Raw genomic sequence first — 20163 nt, 5'->3', positions numbered from 1 at the left:
GCTTGAGCCGTTATTTTGGGTGGGCCCAAAGCTTGCTGATTGAGCACCTACTTAGGGTGACCATATGAAAAGGAGGACAGGGCTCCTGTATGTTTAACAGTTGCATAGAAAGGGGGAATTTCAGCAGGTGTCATTTGTATCTATGAGCCTCGTGTGGCGCAGAGCGGTAAAGCAGCAGTTTCTGCAGCCGAAACTCTCCCCACGGCCTGTTCGATCCCAGCGGAAGCTGGTTTCAGGCAGCCGGCTCGGGTAGACTCAGCCTTCCATCCTCCCGAGGTCGGTAAAATGAGTACCCAGCTAGCTGGGGGAAAGGTAATCACGGCCGGGGAAGGCAACGGCAAACCACCCCGCTATAAGGCCTGCCAAGAAAACGTCAGCGAAACCTGGCGTCCCTCCAAGAGTCAGCAATGACTCAGTGCTTGCACGAGAGGTTCCTTTCCTTTTTCATTTGTATATACGGAGACCCTGGTGAATTTCCCTCTTCATCACAACAGTTAAAGCTGCAGGAGCTATTCTAGAGTGACCAGATTTAAAAGAGGGCAGGGCACCTGCAGCTTTAACTGTTGTGATGAAGAGGACATTTCTCCAGGTTCTCCATATATACAAATGACACCTGCTGAAATTCCCTTTTCATTACAACTGTTAAAGATACAGGAGCCCTGTCCTCCTTTTCATATGGTCACCCTACACCTACTGTGCAGGCAGAAGCCCTAAATTCAATTCCTGATATCTGCACTTAAAAGGAGATCTCAGGGAAGACAACCAGGCTAGTGTGTCTTTTCAAAGACACGTTGCGATGTTGGCAGCAGGCGGCTGCGGCCATCTGACCACTGTGCCCTCCTTTCCCTAACTTGGCTGTGTCGATAGACTCGACGTTGACCACCAGATGTCCTTGAGTTCCCCTCGTCTGCTTTGCAAAAGAAGTCTCGGGATGCCCCACATCTAACGGTCGTCTCCTGTTCTTCTAGCATCCTTTGGCAGTCTAAACCAGCCACCTTCTGGAGCCACCATTGCCCTGGACGGCCGAGCGATCAGCACTCCCGAGAGTAAGTTTCCACAACAGTGGTGCGTTTTGAGAGTGGGTGGGTTATTTCCTCTTTGGAAGAAAGGAGGCAGGGCTGCTTCTTTCTTCTTTTCTTTTCATTTTTTTAATTTTTAAAACATCCAAACAATACAACGATACAATATAAAACAGTGCCCCATAATACACAATAATATAAAGTAAACAATTTAATAAACATATGTTCTAGCTTAATTCCATTTAGCATAACATAATTAACATAAGTGTGCTCCCTCCAACCCCGGGATCTTATTCATATTTCCAAAATCTCATTACTTCCTCTGGAGGTGTTTTCCCTCTCCCCTTTAATAGTACAAATTCTAAAAACTGTTTCCTTGTTCCTTCAAAATCATTAGTTTTTTATCATTCCTCTTCTAACTTTCATATTACATGTTAATTTATCATTAATAGCAATATCCCATTTTTCTTTATACTAATCTTCTATATGATAATCCCCTTGAACCTTCCAGTTCCTAGATATCATTAATTTTGCTGCTGTTAACAAATTGGTTATCAATTCTTTTGTCTCTTGATTACAATTCAGTTCTCCATAAACTGATAATAATGCCACAGTAGGCAGGGCTGCTTCTGAGGGTCTCCTATTCGAGCCTTCTCCATGCTGGTGCTTTCCTAAATGTTGTATCCCATCATCCACGATGTGTTGCACTCCCATCGTCCACAGTCTGGAAAGGCTGTCCTCGCCCAGCCCCTCCCTTCCTGGTCAAGCTCATCTGAATGCTGCATCTCACTGCTAAAGCTAACCAAACGTGCCGGCGTTCAGCCCTCGCTCGCTGGTCCTTTCTCCTGGGGAAGTGTTTTTCTCAAACCCCCGGGTCCCACATCAACATTGTAATCCACCTTCCAGGCATCCCTCCCTGTCTAGCACCAACTGCTCGTTCTGCCGAAGAGCGAACAGAGATTCTTGCAGTGCCGATTCCCTTATGTTATCCGTCATTTATATTTAAATTTGTTTGCCATCGTAACAAAACAAACAAACTAGCACAAACATTGATACCAGGAACATAAGGAAAACAAGGCTAAAAGCATATCTGTGCAATTCCGCCTGCTGCTCTGTGTATAAGACCTGCAGCTTGGGGCAGTAGATCTGACTCTGATATTGGAAAGGGAATAGAATGGAGTCTCTCTGGCCAGGCACAGCGTTGCGTCTGGACACTTGATGCAAACCCCCTGCTATTTACAAACCTCTGTTCATGTGTTCATAGCAGCTCCTTCTGAGCTCCTTTCTTCCCAAATCTCATTGAGGATGAGGCAGCGAGAGAGCTGTTTTCTGGATTCAGCCTGTTTTGCGTTACACAATACACACCTCTGAACCCTCTAGCAAAAATCTAGGGCGGTGTGTACTCCTGTGGTTAAAATGAAGTATCGGATTTCTGCAGCGAGAAAAGCCGCTTTGTGTAAACTACACAAATCGAGAAAACGTCGCACCTATTTCTGCATCGTTTTTCATTCCACTTTTCTTGGCATCGGACAGGGATGAAGAGCTGCACAGGGCCGTTAAGCAATATCTCTGGCCATCAACAACCTTAAGACCCACCTAGCTTTAGAGATTTCAGCAGGCGTTCACACGCTCAAGAGCCTACCTTTTCTGGCCATAAGGGCTAGGAACTTGGATGTTTTACAGGATAAGATGAACCCGGGGATGCCGGGTTTTGTGCTGAAGGCCAAACAGTTCTCTTCCACGAGGTTGTGGAATACCACTGCCCTGCTTTTATCTTGAAGCAGTTCATAAGTGGTGCCACTCTAATACTACAAGGGTCCTAAAACCTGTGTGTGTGTGTGTGCGTGCATGGCGTCTGCAAGGTCATGTGTTCAGATTCTAATGAAGCCAGCAGGCGCTTGAGCCTTTATTTTGGGTGGGTCCAAAGCTTACTGATTGAGCACCTACTGTGCAGGCAGAAGCCCCTAAGTTCAATTCCTGATATCTACGCTTAAAAGGAGATCTCGGAGAAGACAACCGGGCTAGCGTGTCTTTTCAAAGACACATTGTGATGTTGGCAGCAGGCGGCTGCGGCCATCTGACCACTGTGCCCTCCTTTCCCTAACTTGGCTGTGTCGATAGACCCGACGTTTACCACCAGATGTCCTTCAGTTCCCCTCGTCTGCTTCGCAAAAGAAGTCTCGGGATGCCACGGCCGTGAAAATCATGCCTTCCTTCCCCAAGGGCTTGCCCTGATGCTCCACTTAAGTGACATATGCTGTGGAGGGGAGGGCCTTGTTAATCCCACCGTGGGCCGAGGCTTAAAACTCCAGCTTTGCTTCCTAGCAGCAACACAAGCTGTGCATCGCATCACTGCTGCCTGAGCTGCCCAGGATTGAGCGGTCACGGCCACGCTGGCTCGGGGTTCCCCAGTCCTAAAACCAGAGAGATGTGATTTCCCTTGTCGGTTCCATCCTGTTTTACTTCTGCTTAAATGGCAGCAAGCGGAGCTCACCGCCGCCTTTAAAACGACGAGCCCGCCTTGCCTCTGCTGCTTCGGTTTTTGTCTTGGTGTTTTGAAGCAAGCACGCTCAAGAGGCACCGGGAAGGAATGAAGTGCCTGACAGTGGCTTGGAAATGTATTGAGCCAACGTGGTGCAGTGGCTAAAGTGTTGGACTGGGAGTCGGGAGATCCGGGTTCTAGTCCCCCCTCGGCCGTGGAAACCCACTGGGTGACTTTGGGCCAGTCACAGACTCTCAGCCCAACCCACCTCACTGGGTTGTTGTTGTTGTGAGGATAAAATGCAGAGGAGGAGGAGGATTATTTATTTATTAATTTATTTAGAGTATTTTTATCCCGCACCTCAGCCAAAAGGCTCTCGGAGCGGCTTACAATGTATCAATATTATTTATTTATTTATTTATTTATTTATTTATTTATATAGCACCATCAATGTACATGGTGCTGTACAGAGTAAAACAATAAAATAGCAAGACCCTGCCGCATAGGCTTACATTCTAATAAAATCATAATATAACAATAAGGAGGGGAAGAGAATGCACCAAACAGGCACAGGGGAGAGTAAAACTAACAGTATAAAAGTCAGAGCAAAATCAAGTTTTAAAACCTTTAGGAAAAAAGAAAAGTTTTTAGCTGAGCTTTAAAAGCTGCGATTGAACTTGTAGTTCTCAAATGTTCTGGAAGAGCGTTCCAGGCGTAAGGGGCAGCAGAAGACGACAAATAAAGAAGACAGTCCCTACCCTCAGGCTTACATGCTAAAAAAAAGACATGACACACAAGGAAAAGTGGATGGGGAGGGAAGAGGGAGAAAATAAAAAGAAATTAAGGAGACTGCTTAGGCTGGTGGGAAGGCCCTGCTCCGTCCTCTCATCTCCCAATGGAGGGGCGCCTATTATGTATAGCACCTTGGGTTCCTTGGAGGAAAAAAGGCGAGATGTTAATGTAATAATAAATGTAAATATTGATCCAGTTAGATCTGCGTGAGAGAGGGCTTGTTCGCATCTCACGTTAAGCCACTGTGGGTTGTGAACCGCCCAGAGAGCTCCGGCTATTGGGCGGTATAGAAATGTAATAAATAAATAAATATACCACTCTTGGTTAACCTTAGAACAGCCTGTCGGTTGTTTAACCCTTGCATATCCCACGACAGGCTAAGCCGTGGCTTGTATATTCAAAATGGCAGCTGCCACACACCGCAGCTCACGGTGACTTGCATTCGCACAATCACTACAGCCCACTGTGTCTTAAATAAGCCACAGTGGGCTGCAGTTTGAGTGTTACATCAGGCTATTTCATACATTACGTGTGGATGTCAGAGCATTCTACCGGTGTGCTTCTCCGAGAGGCGATTTTGGCTGTCGCTCCTTGCCAAGCCTATACGCTTCAAAACCTGGTTTGCTCCCATGTAATGTGCGGAATGGCCCTTAGCCAGAGAAGGTCTGTGACTTGTGTGTTAGGCTTGTCGCTTCTATTTATGTTACTACCAGCCCAAGCTGATAGATGTCTGCTAAATTGATCCAGTTAGACCACTTAGATCCAGTTAGACCAGAAGCTGGTCAGTATCCTGTGGTCTGTTTACACCGCAGTCCATTCAGACATAATGTCAGACCTTGGGTTGCCTCTGCATGCATGAGTAGCCACAAAGCCTTGGGCTCATGTTGTCCCTCTCTTCCTATCCCCCCCCTCCCCTTGTTCACCACAACTTGTGAACACGCTCCCATGTTCTCCACAAACAATAGTTTGCCGGTTCTTCCATGCGCAATTTGGCATTGCATCCGAATGCACCCACTGTGTCAATCCACCAAGCGGACTATCTCAGTATTGTCTACTGATTTGGGACTGTAAGAGCCAGGAAAAGTGTGGGTGCATGGAGGGTAAGTGGTAAGCAAGCGACATTGCACAACATCATGGCTGATTGCAGCCTTAGCTTTCAATTTCCTGGCTTTGTGGAGTTTGGACTAAGGTGAGAAAGCCTTATCTTCTGGTCTTTTAAACCGGCAGGTTTTTGGATGATTGGATTAATTTGAACCTGAAAGGAAATAAAGAAGCGGGTTTTTTCCCCAATGTATTTTTAACTCACCATAAATATCCAGGCTTGCTGGTGCTAATCCATGTGATGTGTGTTTTTTCCCCAGAGTCCATTGACAATGTGACCTTCGGTGCTGGAGTCAGCTGTATCAGTCTGATGCACACACCAGCGTCAGCTCAAGGTAAATTGCTACTGGTCCTTGTCTTAACGTTTGCTCATTCTCTTGCTCTCTTAAATGGGGAAGACTCAGGCATGTTAATTTCTGCCATTCCTCTTGCAGAAAAACAAGGAGCCGAGGGTCCACGGAGACAGATTGTCTGCTTGGCGTCACCTGATAAGCCGTGAGTATAACTGCCATCTTGACCAGGGACACCCCTGCAGCCGCCAGTCAGCTCCTGCCAAATTCACCACCAACAAAATATACATTTGTATTTCCTTGTTACATTTTGGACCTGCCCTTCCTCCAAGGAGCTCAGGGTTGCGTGGATCATTCTACCCTCTTCTGTCCTCTCAACAGCCCTGCGAGGTAGGTTAGTCTGTGTGTCCGTGTGACACAGGCCCAAAGGCACCCGGTGAGCTTTGTTGGCTGAGTGCGGATCTAAACCTGGCTCTCAGTTCTAGTCCACTGCTCTAACCGCTCCGCCGCAGTGGCTGTAGGTCATAAATGTAATCCATGTGCAGGTATTAATGCTGTAAGTCATTGCCAGAAGTGATGGCTCTTGAAGCCAGCACTACCAGAGCTTCGTGCTGGATACGGTTTCCATTTGCAAAATGGTGGTAAGAGAAATGACGTGTGTGTTACTGTGACGGGAGTGGAGACGCCATTCTCTTTGGAAAGCCATCCAAATAACCGTGGGTCTCGGAGCTGAAACGCCCAATCAGCAGACTTGCATGATGGGAATCTGCCAGTGGACTGTATCTCTCTAAACTGTAGATGGAGGAGTGCTGGGCTGAAAACAACAGGATGAAATTTAATAGGGATAAATGCCAAGTTCTACATCTAGGAAATAGAAACCAAATGCACAGTTACAAGATGGGGGATACTTGGCTCAGCAATGCTACAAACGAGAAGGATCTTGGAATTGTAGATCACAAGCTTAATAAGAGCCAACAGTGTGATGTGGCTGCAGGAAAGGCAAATGCTATTTTGGGCTGCATTAATAGAAGTAGAGCTTCCAAATCATGTGAGGTACTGGTTCCTCTCTATTCGGCCCTGGTTAGGCCTCATCTAGAGTATTGCGTCCAGTTCCAGGCTCCACAATTCAAGAAGGACGCAGACAAGCTGGAGTGTGTTCAGAGGAGGGCAACCAGGATGATCAGGGGTCTGGAAACAAAGCCCTATGAAGAGAGACTGAAAGAACTGGGCATGCTTAGCCTGGAGAAGAGAAGATTGAGGGGGAGATATGATAGCACTCTTCAAACACTTAAAAGGTTGTCACACAGAGGAGGGCCAGGATCTCTTCTCGATCCTCCCAGAGTGCAGGACACGGAATAACGGGCTCAAGTTAAAGGAATCCAGATTCCAGCTGGACATCAGGAAAAACTTCCTGACTGTTAGAGCAGTATGACAATGGAACCAGTGACCTAGGGAGGTTGTGGGCTCTCCCACACTAGAGCCCTTTAAGAGGCAGCTGGACAAGCATCTGTCAAGGATGCTTTAGGGTAGATTCCTGCATTGAGCAGGGGATTGGCCCTGTAGGCCCCTTCCAACTCTACTATGATTCTATGTCTGAATGTCCCACCACCACCATATTTAAAAACAGAAGCACATCTCCCTCCCTGCACACAGAAAACTAGAAGTTAGGAAGAAGTATTTTAGGTAGCCTTTTCCAATACACGCTAGTGTTCTGTGTGCAGGGGTGGGGGTGTTCAAGAGATTCCCCTTTCCCCACTTACAGACTTAAGTTGTATACTCCAGCAACATTCCATAGGTTTGCTGATCCTATAAGCTTCTCTTTTCAATTGTGTCTTATTAAAGGAGCAGAATCTATGCGCGTGCGCACAGCTCCTTGGTCTCTAAGGGTATCTCACTAATTTCAGTGTAGGCAGCAGCTAAACATAGACATTCCTTCACATGTAGCCATCTGCCGCCTCCACCGAAATTAATTGGGCAACTCACATGTGCAAGAGCTCCTTTTGCACATTGGAGCATTTGCAGGATTTTGCATAAGGACAAAGAGCCTTTGGTAGAAATGGTCGACAGCTTTGTGCAGTTTTTGGCCATGCAGTAAACCTGTGGCATTGATTTTAGACTAAACACTAGTTCTCTTGAACTCTTCGTTCAAAAACCAATTTTCTGCAATCTTCTTGTAGATCGTCGCAGCCTCAGAAGTGGAAAATTAACTCCCCAGTGAGGGGAAACAGCCCACCAAATACAGGCCTGAGACGGTCCAGTCGTAGAACTCCTTGGAAACCACGCCAATGATGGTTCATGCCTACCGAAGCTACATCTTGTACAGAAGCATAATCATGTCATTCTCCCCTATCTCTGCATTGTTGTTATCTCTTCAGAGATCACTGAATAGGTCTGTGTAAATACTTTTGTATTCTTGGTACATCAAGCTTTCGTTTTAATTGATCTACTGTAAATATCTATTTTTCGCTAGTAGAGGTAACTCACTACTGCATTGATTGGCTTAATGTCTACCCACGGCCTGCCCGTTTTACCTTACTTTCTACCTGAGGGTTTACTTCTGGATGAATCAAAATAAAACACTCATTGAGTCGGTCAAACCCAGATCGAGGCTGCAGCTCGCTTCTGTTTTTGAACAACAACAGAGGAAGTATGATTGCGCTCTGAATCGTCAGGTGTGTTGCTAAAAGCACAGCAGTTAGGTCCCTTTCCTTCCTTGGCACGTGCCCCGTGAGTGGTACTAGTGTTCAGTCTTAAATGAAACAGACAGACTTCCATGGATGAACGCTTTCAGCCTGGATCAGACTGTGCAGTGCTGGAAAAGCCTTTGAAATCATTTCCACGGAACATTAACAAACGTCAAAAGGGTCACGTTGAAGTTGATCATCCCTAGCAGTAGATCCTGCACATTCTCCCCCGTCACATGCGCCACCCCCCCCCAAAGCTTCTGCTCATCTTTGGGGATGCTGAAGCTCCTCCCTTTTGCCCTGCCGCTTTTCCCGCCCTATGAAAAATCAACTCCCCCAAAATCAGGCGATCCTCTGATTGACCTGTTTAAAGATCAAGGACTATATGGAGAAGAAGGTGGTGGTGGTGGTGGGGAAGCAGGACCAGAGGGAAGAGCAGAAGTGTGCACATATTCCTCATCGGATCTGGGCCTGTCTTTTTCCTTGAAAAACTTAGGCTTATTTTCAGTGCCAATTTCCAGGCACAGGGCTTTGAGGAATCATGCCAAAAAGGTTTCCAGAGAGGAAATTTGCCGTGATATGAGAGCTTTAGTCAAATAATCACAATGTTTGAAGGACTTTGTGTATACACAACCCTTGTGTTCTTGGCTTAATAGATTATTTCCTGCTTGAGGACCATGTTAACTCCTGCTGTTATCATTTGTATACATAATACTTTTTTTTTTTCAGATTCCGTGCACAGTTGCTTGCTTCGACTTAAAAATCCTTCGCCTTCTGTAGGTTTCCTTTCCTTTGGATCTTCTCCCATTCCTTTGTTTCCATCCTACGTAAATCGCATAAGGGCCAAAAGGTAACCTTGCTAGGAGCAAAGGCACCCATAAAGTGGTGAGGAGCTTATTGATACAAAGGTTTCTAGCCCAAGGCTAGAAAGATGGGTCTAAAAACATGGCTGTTGTGAGCTGCAGTTCCACTAAGTTCTTCCTGCTTCACAGGCAATAGAGCTTTTAGTAAGCTCAAGCAGCCTGATTCATTCATTGTTTTTATGACCAGAACAAGATAGGCTTCTGTTGTGGGTCTGCTGTGCCCCATAGAAGAGAGAGGCAGATCTGGATCCAAAGAGCAGTGCCGGCTCCAGGTTTTTGAGGTCCCTCGAGCAAGACCCCCTCCATTTACCTAGGGTGACCATATGAAAAGGAGGACAGGGCTCCTGTATCTTTAACAGTTGTATTGTAAAAGGAATTTCAGCCCGTGTCATTTGTATATATGGGGAACCCGGTGAAATTTCCTCTTTGTCACAACAGTTAAAGCTGCAGGTGCCCTGCCCTCTTTTAAATCTGGTCATTCTAGTATAGCTCCTGCAGCTTTAACTGTTGTGATGAAGAAAGATTTTCCCCAGGTTCTCCTCGTGTGGCGCAGAGCGGTAAAGCAGCAGTTTCTGCAGCTGAAACTCTCCCCACGGCCTGAGTTCGATCCCAGCGGAAGCTGGTTTTAGGCAGCCGGCTCAGGTCGACTCAGCCTTCCATCCTCCCGAGGTCGGTAAAATGAGCACCCAGTTAGCTGGGGGAAAGGTAATAATGGCCGGGGAAGGCAACGGCAAACCACCCCACTTTATAAGGCCTGCCAAGAAAACGTCAGTGAAAGCTGGCGTCCCTCCAAGAGTCAGTAATGACTCAGTGCTTGCACGAGAGGTTCCTTTCCTTCCTTCCTTCTCCATATATACAAATGCTGCTGAAATTCCCTTTTCTATGCAGCTGTTAAAGATACAGGAGCCCTGTCCTCCTTTCCATATGGTCACCCTAATTTATCTGCTCCTTATTGTCACCAGCTGCTATTGTTCCTCTTCCTCCTCTTTGCTGCTTCTTTGCTTGATTGGCAAAGAGCCAATGAACGAGTGAACAGTGGCATCTATACTGTTCATCATCACCCCTTTGTTTGGGCCGGAGCAAAAGGCCGGTGGAAAAGCAGGGTGCATTAAGATGCACCTTCAGGTTGTGGGGAGTCAGTTGGCCCCTGCTGGGATAGGGGGCCCTCAACAGGGGCCCAACCACGCCTACCCTTGATGGCAAAGAGGAGCAAATCTTTCGTGAGTCTCCAGCACTTATGACGAGTCAATTAGTTCGCAGCGGGGCCAGCGCTCCTGCAGCAAAGAATTGCGTGTTGGAGGAGGAAGCAGTAAATAAGACGCAGACACAGAGGTTGAGTTCAACTTGGGCCTCTTTATTTATAACTTGGTAGTAGCATCCCTCCCTGGATCTCCATGTGACTGTGCGGGAATCGATTCCTGACTCAGGCCCCTTGGCCTGTTATGGGCAAGGCACAAGCCGATTCCCCAGCTCCTATCTTGTCCGTCACTTTGCAAGTGTGGAGAGTCCGCCCTATTTCACCCCCGCTCGCTGCCATAACGGCAGCAAGTAGATGAAACAGGAGGGTCTCCAAAGGCACACCATATCCTGACACGTGAGCCGCGGAGCCCCGCGGAGCAGGCCGTCTGGATATGCCAATCACCCAAACGGGTGCCAGTGTGCTTACCGTCCCTATCAAACTATCGAATTCCCGCACATCCCTGCCACAAATTAACCTATTTATTCACCCCTCCTCCTAATACCTCCAGTATGGAGTAGGCAAAAACCCGTTAGGCAAAATTCCTACTCAGCCCCCCCTCCAAAGAGAGTGACTGGCTAATCCCATACTAGAAGAGGGAAGGAGAGAGGGAGGGTGGGTCACCGACCCGAAAAGAGGCCGAGGTCTGGTGAGGGCTGCTTATATATAGCAGCTCCACCCAGCAGCCCCACGTGACCAATTCACTGGGGGAAGGGAGCATTATTTCGCTCCTCCCCACACGCAATGGCCGGCTTCCTGCCCAAACTTTGTATGGGCGTTGGCCGGTTATCTGTCTGCAAAGAGGGCCACCACCGGCCGTTGAACGTGTGCTTTCCTGCTTAAGGGCTGCCCACTTCTTTACAGCCAACAAGTAGGAAGTTGAATTGTAGTCAGTCCCGCATTTCCTTCCTGCACGCCTCTGCTGCAGCAACATCGGTCCCTTGGCTCTGGATAATGCTCCCCTCGCAGCGGCTGAGTTTTGTTTTTAAAGAATTGTCTTCGGTTCAAAAGTTGCTCCCGCCATCTTGGTAACCGCCCAGAGCGTTTTGGCTATGGTGCGGGGTATATAAATAATCATCTCTCTCTATAAAACGCTTAGGTATGTTACCGTTTTGCCACGCCCACTTTGCCTTCAGGAATTCTAGAATGGCTTCAGCTACGCCCAATGGCATCAGCCGGCTCATTGATCTCATTCCTATGGCAACAGCTCCGAATAACTTTCCTAAACTTTTTCTGGATTTGCTTCTTAAAGACAACCTCTTAGTCTGGTGCAACGCTTACACAGCTCTCGAAAACAGGAGGAAAATCCCTACCGCTAACTCCTCGCTGTCTTTGTGATCTTCGACCACCATTTCCTCGCTTTCCCCGGGCTCCTCCGGTTTCTCTTTGTTGCTCTCTTTTATAGGATCGGTCCAATCCGGTGCTTTGAGCGCGAGCGACAGTTCAGCCTCCCCTCAGCACCGTCAGGTCCCACACAGTCACGAAGGGGGCAGCACCACGGTCCGGAGCATGAACGAGCCACTGCCGGGGCCCTTGGTGGCCGGATGGGAGGCCGCTCATCTGCTGCGAGCCCAGGCCCCGGCCTAATCTCATGCGAGCTGGGCAGGTGGCCCAAGGCTGACAGGAACCCTGGGGAGGGGGACACCTACTCCCCCGACCTACCTACCCCCCTGGTCTGCCAGACGGCGCTGTATCGGCAGCCTCCAAGCAGCCCCCCCCCCCAGCCCTTCTGTCTCTCGGCCGCTTAATTTCTCCACGACTGGGCTGAAGTGAGTCATGGCTCAAGTCCCATTCATTTCTGCGGGTCTACTCTAAGTAGAGCTTAGATTGGATTTCGCCCAGGGACTGCATCACGAATGCATGCATATCAGTAACAACGTGTAACGTCTTTAATTAATAAACTTTAAGATATGCTACAATGGCGTATGTTACGCCAGGTACAGCTAGTAATAATAATAAACTCACTAGATGGCTTCAGGTAAGCTGCCATTTTCTCAAGCTCACCCATCCTCCCACATCTGCAATACAGCAATAAGACCTACCTTACACGATAGCCAAATTCTCGAGTGGAAGTCTTGGAACATGCAAACGCAGAGCACTGTGTCCGAGCAAAGTCAAACGTTTTCCTCTTTCCTGGCATCTTTTAAAAATGTATCATATCCGTAGAAGACGGGACAAGCAGCTCCAGGTTTTAAATGGGATGAGGGTACGTCTAGCCCGGTGGTGGGTGATTGAAGCCCATCGCTGAGCTGAAGCAAATTCAGAGCTGGGTGGTTACCTGGAAACCTCAAAGTTCTGTTTGTGATGTCGCCATTGCCCATGTAAGTCATCAAGTGATGATACAGCCTGTGAGTGATGGTGTGACATCATCCACCACAAAACAGGTGTGTCTCATTGTGCCAATTTGTATTCAGAGATGCTGCGAAACTCTAACCTCTTGCCACGCATGGATTTCAAGCAGGTGTCGGGTAAATCCTTAATGTCCCCCTCCCCCGCCCTGGAGCCTGCAGAATCAATGCTGATCAAGCAGTACAGCATAGCCCTGGGGCAGTAACCATCCAAAAGCAAGCTGGCAATTTGCCATATCCACCAGTCCCCCGTTTTGCACAGAACCCCACCACCACAAAGACTGCTCCTGCATGTTTTTTTTAGATCTTTATGTAAAACGTTCTTGGCAAAGTTAAATGCAATACATTAGTACAAACTGGTCAAATATTTACAATTGAGTTCTGTGAAGCTATTTCAGGGGCGGAGATCCCCTGTCTTGTTGAAGAGATGCCACTGATGCATTTTTGAGCCCCCAACAGACTTTCACGCACACACACACCCGGGGTGGGTGGGAGTGGAGTGTCCTGGTAGAATAGGACAGCAGCCTTTATAAGTGGTAGGTTCTAAGCACCCATCTACGCTACGCATTTAATCTGGATGAACTGGTGACTTCCATCTAAGGAATTCTAGTGGTATAAAAAGGAAGGAGGCAATCCCTCAGCCCTTATCCCTTTTGACATTGAGAAGCAAGCATTTAATACGAATACACTAGAAGGGACTTTCCACTGGCTAAATCACTGGTTCCTGACATTCTTTTCTGTTCTGTCGCATTCCCCAACTGGGTACTTTCCAGATATTTTTAACTACAACCCCCAGCGTTCCTGACTGTTGGACATGCTGGTGGGAGTTTAAATCCAAAACATTGGAGGATACCAGGAATAGAGACGGTTGGTCTGGATAATTCTACCACCTCATTCTGCAAGATGTGCAGACCAGGCCTGTGTATAGAGCTAAAAGAAACAGACTTAAGCTGACTCAACCTTGGCACATTCAGTGCTAGCATACACTGAATTCCTCTGCTGCTCAAGTAAACTGTTTCCCTAAAAGCTTACTGTAAACTAAATCTCATGTTCACATTGTACCTAACCTCTAGCTGTTATCTGCCTCGGGCAGTTCTGCAAAAGGGCTGAGCCATGTTAGATCATGAAGCCCTTTTAAAACTACCATTTCCAGGTGGCAAATCATGAGCGTTAAATCCAGATTATATGTGTAGCGTAGACGTGTTTCAAATGTGGGTCGTGCTGGTCCTTCATTCTAATAAATTATAATACTGCAAGCCTTCTGTCAGACGGTCATACAGGCAGCCTAGGAAAAGGATAGTGAACAAACGTAAGGCAGAAGTGGGAGCCATCTTGATTCTGAAGGCAACCCTATTCTATCATAAGGTTTACAGGGAGCATCATGTTTTGGCAGTGGGTAAAAAAAACTCTCCTTTGGTCAAATGCCTCTTAGAGGTAGCCACGGTTAAATCAAAACAAGATTGCGGCAGTGTAACGCGTTATTACAGCTTCTTTCCCGTGGTGTCTCCACCTTAGCTTGAAAGGAGAGGGGAGAGGCTCCTGCACTGAAACAAAATGTGCCAGTGACATCTCTTCTAAACCTCCTTTAAAAAATAAACACTGTGTGCTGATATCCCAAGGCAGATTAATACAGAACATGAAGAAACGTAACACAAACAGTCCAAAAATCCAGAATGGAAAATTAAAATAAAATACCATCTGCACCCAAAGTTAAGACCATTAAATTTGTAGCTGAAAAACACCACCACTAAAAAAAGTATGCTATGCATTTTTTAAAAAAAAGAAGAACCACACTTTTTCCCCCCATCACAGCAAAGAATTGCTCTTGCAACGCATTTAAGTATCTTGCACTGAATGGCACCGCAGCACCCTTCCAGGCTGTAAACAACGCGTAGCAAGAAATTCGGAATTGTCTGCTTGCAGCCAGATGGGTCTGCAGCCCCCATTGCATTTCCAAAGCAAAAAAGGAAGGTGTGCTTTTTTTTTATTTTATGGGCGTAGAGCACTTCTGCACCATCTTCTTTCTAGTTTGCAAAAGGAGTTTTTGTGAGCTGAAATTGGGCGCGTCACCCGATGGGAGAAAGGTTTTACCTGCTTTAGGCTTGCTAAAACATATGGCTTCATTCGACAACTTTTTTTAAAAAAAATCAACTGTTGCCAGGATCCAAAAGACACATCCAAAGGCTTGCAGCTACCTTAGGTGTGCCGAAAGGTGTGTAAACACACACACACACACACCCCTGAAGCAATGGGGGCTTTGCTTCCAACACCCATGTCGCAGTACAAACTTTGAAACTCCCATCAGTCTCCGAAGTAGTTTGTCATGACAAAGCAGAAGAATGTGATTTGAGAAAATGCATCCCAATTTAGCTTCCTGGAGCTATTTTTTTGCAGCGCTTTTGATCTTGGCAGGAAGAGCAGAAATATTAAGAGAGAGAGAGAGCGAAATCATTGTTCCTGCAGATTACAAAATCTCGTCCAGTGATTCTCTTGCTACTTCCATCAATATTTCTCCCCCAGGAAGAGAACAGATTCTCTCTTTCTTGTCTTGTGAACTGCATCTGTTTTATGCTCTTTGTTAACAATACTGATATGGTTTGAATCAGCACAGGAACACCTGCCTGTCATTAATCAAAACCAAAATAAAAAGAGGGGGGGAAAAGCCTTAAAAATAGCTACATTATTATTTAACACTGTTTGGCCTACCAACCTATTTACATTTTAAATAGAAACAACCGCTTCTGTTGTTGTTCTTGTTGAAGTAATCAAAATATATCTTTGCAAAAAATTTAGAATGCAGAGTTCTACAAAAGAAGGAATGGGAATCGTAGAAAAGCTAGGCCTTACTCCTGGCATGACGTTGGGATTTTAGCCCCGTGCATAAGAGGCTTTTGCATTTTACGACATCGAGATGATTAGATTGGCATGGGAAGTGGCACAAAATGATGGCATCCTGTAGATTAGATTGATGAGAGGCTGGGTGAGCAACGGGAACGTTTGTTCTCTTGGTTTGAAAAACAAACAAACTGAAATGCTCTCATTTGGTGAGAGGTTCGAAAGAGAGTAGCTGAATCTCCCTATGCCGCTTCTGTGGGGTTAGGTAAGTGTTTTGCTATGAACCATCAAATCCTGGGTTGGAGATACCCAAACGGCGGGAGGCGGAGGAAAACCGACTTGCAGGCGTCTCATGGCGCTGACCACTGAAAAGGTACAGCTGATGAGACATCTTCTGTCTGATTAGCCTACCAGATAATTAAAAGGCAGAATGACACATGATCCTCTCATGCAAATGCAGCAGGCTCTCTCTCTCTCTCTCTCTCACACACACACACACACAAATATGCACAGATATAACTGCAAAAGGCAGGGAAAGGCCAGCCAGTCTGCCAATGTAATTCTATTCGCAACTTACATAACTCCCAAGGCCTAGAGCTCAGAGGGGCGGGTGACTGTGCTGTGCCCCTTCCTAATGCAAGGGGGACGTCGCACGACCCAACAGTTTTTCAAACAAACGAAAGTCCTGCATACAGAAGGGGTTTAGCCTAGTCTTCCTGACCTGCTGGTTTTCTATGTGGAAGGATTTCTTTTAAAAACATTTTAGTTTGGTATGGAGGTACATTATCATGTGAAGTTGTACAACTCAGGCTCACCGCTTGAATGAAGCCCAAGTTATACCGGTATTCGTGAAGTTGTGACGGTGTGACATTCTTTCATTGTTGAAACTTTCATGTTAACGAATATACTATGCCAGCATCACCGGGAGGGGAGGGGGAGATGTGTAGAGATAGAGAAGGATCCAAGAAAAGATATCTTAGTCCAAATCTCATCCTACTCTGGGCTAAGTCCTGACCGAACAAAATATCCTGTTATAACAAAACAGACTCTAAATGGAGAGCTCAAAATGGCCGCCCCACCGCCTTCCTTTCTGCGCCAGACGCAATGGAAGAGGAGCACATCATAGTAGTGTCAGGAGTATGTCCGCCTCAGCAAGAAATGCAGTTCATTTATACATGAGCCATGTAGAACCCATCATATTCTTTGCTCTTTTTGTACGTACGTATATGTATATGTACATCTCCAGAGACAGGGATGTTCCCCGTGTCTTGAGAACGATGCACAAAAAGAGCAAAACATGGTGGGTCCCACATAGTTGCCTCCATGAACCCCTGGAGGTGTTGATGGGGAAGATCCTGGAGCCTATTCACATCAGCCTATTGGCGCCCTATTTGGATTCTAGGACATCACGACAGCGTTCCTGGCATAGTAGTGGCCATCTTCACTAATTCATTGGGTTGGGCTGCCAGGTACCTATGCTGACAGGTAAGGACTGCCTACTCTTCACAGCCAGAACCTAATTCTACCTCCATCGTAACACTTCTGCTGATTGTGTGTGTGTGTGTGAGAGAGAGAGAGAGAAAGAGAGAGAGCGCAAAGCAGTTTCTAAGATAGTTTCCCCCCCTATTCCGCTTAGATGCCCTGGCAGTTTGTAAACCCCAGGCACGAAGCAGCCCCACAACCTCCATCAGCACGGAAGGACATGATCCCCAAGAGGGGTCCTCATACTTCTACGGAATCATTTTCTCCTGCCAAAGGGGAAAGAGATGCTCTTCTTGCCGCCAGGAAGGATTGCGGCCATCCGCGTGGTTACCTTCTAGGGAAGACGATATCGGTTTTGGTTGTTAAAAATCATCGCTTGACTTTGGCCAAAAGAAGGGGGGGGAGTCAAAATCAGGTATGCGCGCATCCGCACACAGGTGAGTCTTTTCATCTGCTTGTTTCCTCTAAACACTTCCACACACGTCATTCGGATCTGCTCTTGCATAAAGAGTCCCAGAAGGAGGTTTCGCCCTTCCGCAGTTCATCATTGCTGGTGGGCAAAATCCAAATTCCTCCGCCATTTCATATCACAAACGAGGACTTGTGCCTAAAGTCGCCCTGAAATGGAGACACGGAAAAGGGTGCATTTAAAAGTATGTTTAAAGATGTCCTCTCCATACCTCCCACAACCCACCTCACCTGCCTACTAACCTCTTAGCAGGTGAGTTAAAAAACCAAAACCCTGCAGGCTAGTAACTTTTGTTGGCTTATTTCCATTAGATGCTTTCATGTCTAAACTTGTCCTTGCATTAATGTTCTCCAGCCTCCTTCCTTTGGCCTCTTTGAGGGGCCTTCTGGGCCACCTCTTCTGGCCCGTTTCAAACAGGGGAGTGAATGCAGTGTCCGCAGCCCAACCTCCGCCCCTCTCCAACGCCTCCGCTCTCTTTCAATGCATCTCTTGACTCCTGGCCCAATCGGACCCTCTCACCTCTTCATCCGTGCGGATGTAGTTCACGCCGTCGGGTTTTGCTGGAGTCTTGTAGCTGAAACGAGAGAAGACATTATTTACCGGGAGCGGAGCCGTGGAGGCGGTAGGCTGCTCAGCTGAACAGTTCCCAAGTTTTCGTTGACGCTGAGATGGCTCTCCCAGAAATGACCGTTTTCCATCCTCGTTTCAGGCCTGTCGCTTTGACCCCCGGGGGAAGTGGCAATTGGGCGGGTGGATGTTCCTATGGGCCATGGGCAGCATCTCTGAGCTGTGTGTCCCAACCCCGCCACACACGCCGTGGGCTCCTTTGTACCCCATTCTCAGAAGACCTGCCCTCCACCAGTCGGGGAAAGCCACCATTTTTGAGAGTTTAGAAGGATTTGTTTCCTCCCGTTTTGTTCCTGGTCCTGTTCAACTAATTGCACACTCCTGCTCTTTGTACTAGGGATGTGCCCTGATGTAACGCGGAAAACAATCCGTATCAAGATCTGCCCAAACAGGAACCCCTCACCAGGCCAGTTTCTCCGTGAGCAAGGCTGATCTCTGACTCTAGACCCCAGCAGCTCAGGTCAGATTAACAAATGGAACGGGAGCGTTATCGTTCTCTGCCCTCGTTTCCTTTTCCTGGGGTGTCACTTCCTGTGGTGGTTAATTTTAAAGCCGCCGGTCTACACGTCATTGCAGCTGGCCAGAGGAAGGCGGTCTCATTTCCCTTCATCCAGCAGAGGCAACGTAACACGAAATACGAGCACCAGCAGAAAACAACGCAGGGTGCCTCTGTGCTAGGGCTTTAGGCCTGGGTCTCCTGCCCAATGCCAGTACGTTCAGAAGCCACGGTTTAAACCTGCAGGTTAAAGGGTACGGGGACCCTAGAGAGAAACAGATTCTGACCTGAATTGTCTTGCTACAAGCCTTCCTCTGCAAAGGTGAGCACGGAGGAAGGCCAGGTACATTCTGCCTCCTTTTGCTCATGTGCTTCCACACCCTCCCCTGAGGTATTCGCACAGACCTGCATCTAAAGTTTGCTGCCAGCTCTTCTCTGCCCCCCACCCCAAGCTATTCCCAGGCTTACAGGGTGCTTCTAGGCTAGGCTTTTACGTATACTGCTCTCGCACTGCCTCATTCATAGAATTTTACGGGAAGTCCAGACAATGCCACCTGTTTTCCCACGGCTTATTCCACCTTCACTGCTCATGTGCCCTCATTGGCTGGCCAGCCCCACCCTGCAAAGGCAGCGTCTGATTGGGCCAGATTGCTGCTGCTCAAATTGTCAGGTTAAGGAAAGTTCTGGTTTGAAATGGAGTGGCACAGCACGGCTGCCCACCGCAGCACTTAAATTTGCCAGCAGAGCCGACCAGGCTAGGAGGAGGGGAAAGCATTGAAGAGGTAACCACCACACCAGTAGCCCCAGCTGCAGCAGCCCCAGCAGTAAGACCCTACTGGCACAGGGGTGTGCTGGGTGTGCCCAGGGCCGGCGCTACCATAGAGGACACTCAGGCGGCCGCCTAGGGCGCCAAGGTAAGGGGGGGGCGCCGAACGCTGTTTTGCATTTCCATCGCGAAACACTGATTCCTTGCTTTAATTAACTGTGTGGTTTACCAAGAAAATCCCTTGTTCATTACGCCAGGTTAGGGGCACTGCTCTATGACGTAGTTAGCCTAGCATTTAATCCGGTCCTAAATGTGTACGCAGATTGGTTTCACAGCACGATCTGGGTGGCTCCCTCTGTCTCTCCCTGCTTACGGAAATCCTGACCCTTCGCTCTCTCTGCTTGCGGACATCTTCGAGGGAATCCAACAGGTCCGAGGGAATTTCTGGCCTAGCCGTACCTGTTTCCATTCTGCTTGTTGTTGACAAATAAGCCCTTCCTGTAGGCACAGCAGATCCCCACTGTGGTCAGCGACAAGACCCCAATGACCACCAAGATTCCCCCGACAATCGCAGCAATGTTAAGGTCATCTGGAGGAGGAAAGAGAGCATCAGTGTACAGCCCCGCCCTGTGAGCAAGGAGCATGGACGTCCCAGCTGCACAATCCCACCTG

General features: G+C 47.6%; 2 protein-coding genes across 2 annotated transcripts in view; one reads left to right on the top strand and one right to left on the bottom strand.

Moving 5' to 3' along the window:
- NCAPD3 (non-SMC condensin II complex subunit D3) overlaps positions 1-8221 on the top strand; it is a 65008-nt gene extending 56787 nt beyond the window's left edge. Inside the window, exons 32-35 of the mRNA XM_063138874.1 lie at positions 969-1046; positions 5655-5729; positions 5829-5889; positions 7862-8221. Coding sequence (XP_062994944.1) covers positions 969-1046; positions 5655-5729; positions 5829-5889; positions 7862-7973 — 326 coding nt within the window. The 3' untranslated portion in view covers positions 7974-8221. The remainder of the gene's footprint in view (positions 1-968; positions 1047-5654; positions 5730-5828; positions 5890-7861) is intronic.
- A 9364-nt stretch (positions 8222-17585) lies between these two features.
- Positions 17586-20163, bottom strand: part of JAM3 (junctional adhesion molecule 3) — a 41134-nt gene continuing 38556 nt past the window's right edge. Inside the window, exons 7-9 of the mRNA XM_063139122.1 lie at positions 19951-20080; positions 18122-18176; positions 17586-17751 (exon numbers count right to left, since the gene is read on the bottom strand). Coding sequence (XP_062995192.1) covers positions 17716-17751; positions 18122-18176; positions 19951-20080 — 221 coding nt within the window. The 3' untranslated portion in view covers positions 17586-17715. The remainder of the gene's footprint in view (positions 17752-18121; positions 18177-19950; positions 20081-20163) is intronic.

The sequence above is a fragment of the Elgaria multicarinata genome, chromosome 12 (genome assembly GCF_023053635.1).
Source record: "Elgaria multicarinata webbii isolate HBS135686 ecotype San Diego chromosome 12, rElgMul1.1.pri, whole genome shotgun sequence".
NCBI lineage: Eukaryota > Metazoa > Chordata > Lepidosauria > Squamata > Anguidae > Elgaria > Elgaria multicarinata.
The sequence above is the reverse complement of the archived record's forward strand: the minus strand, read 5'-3'. Positions and strand labels throughout refer to the sequence as shown.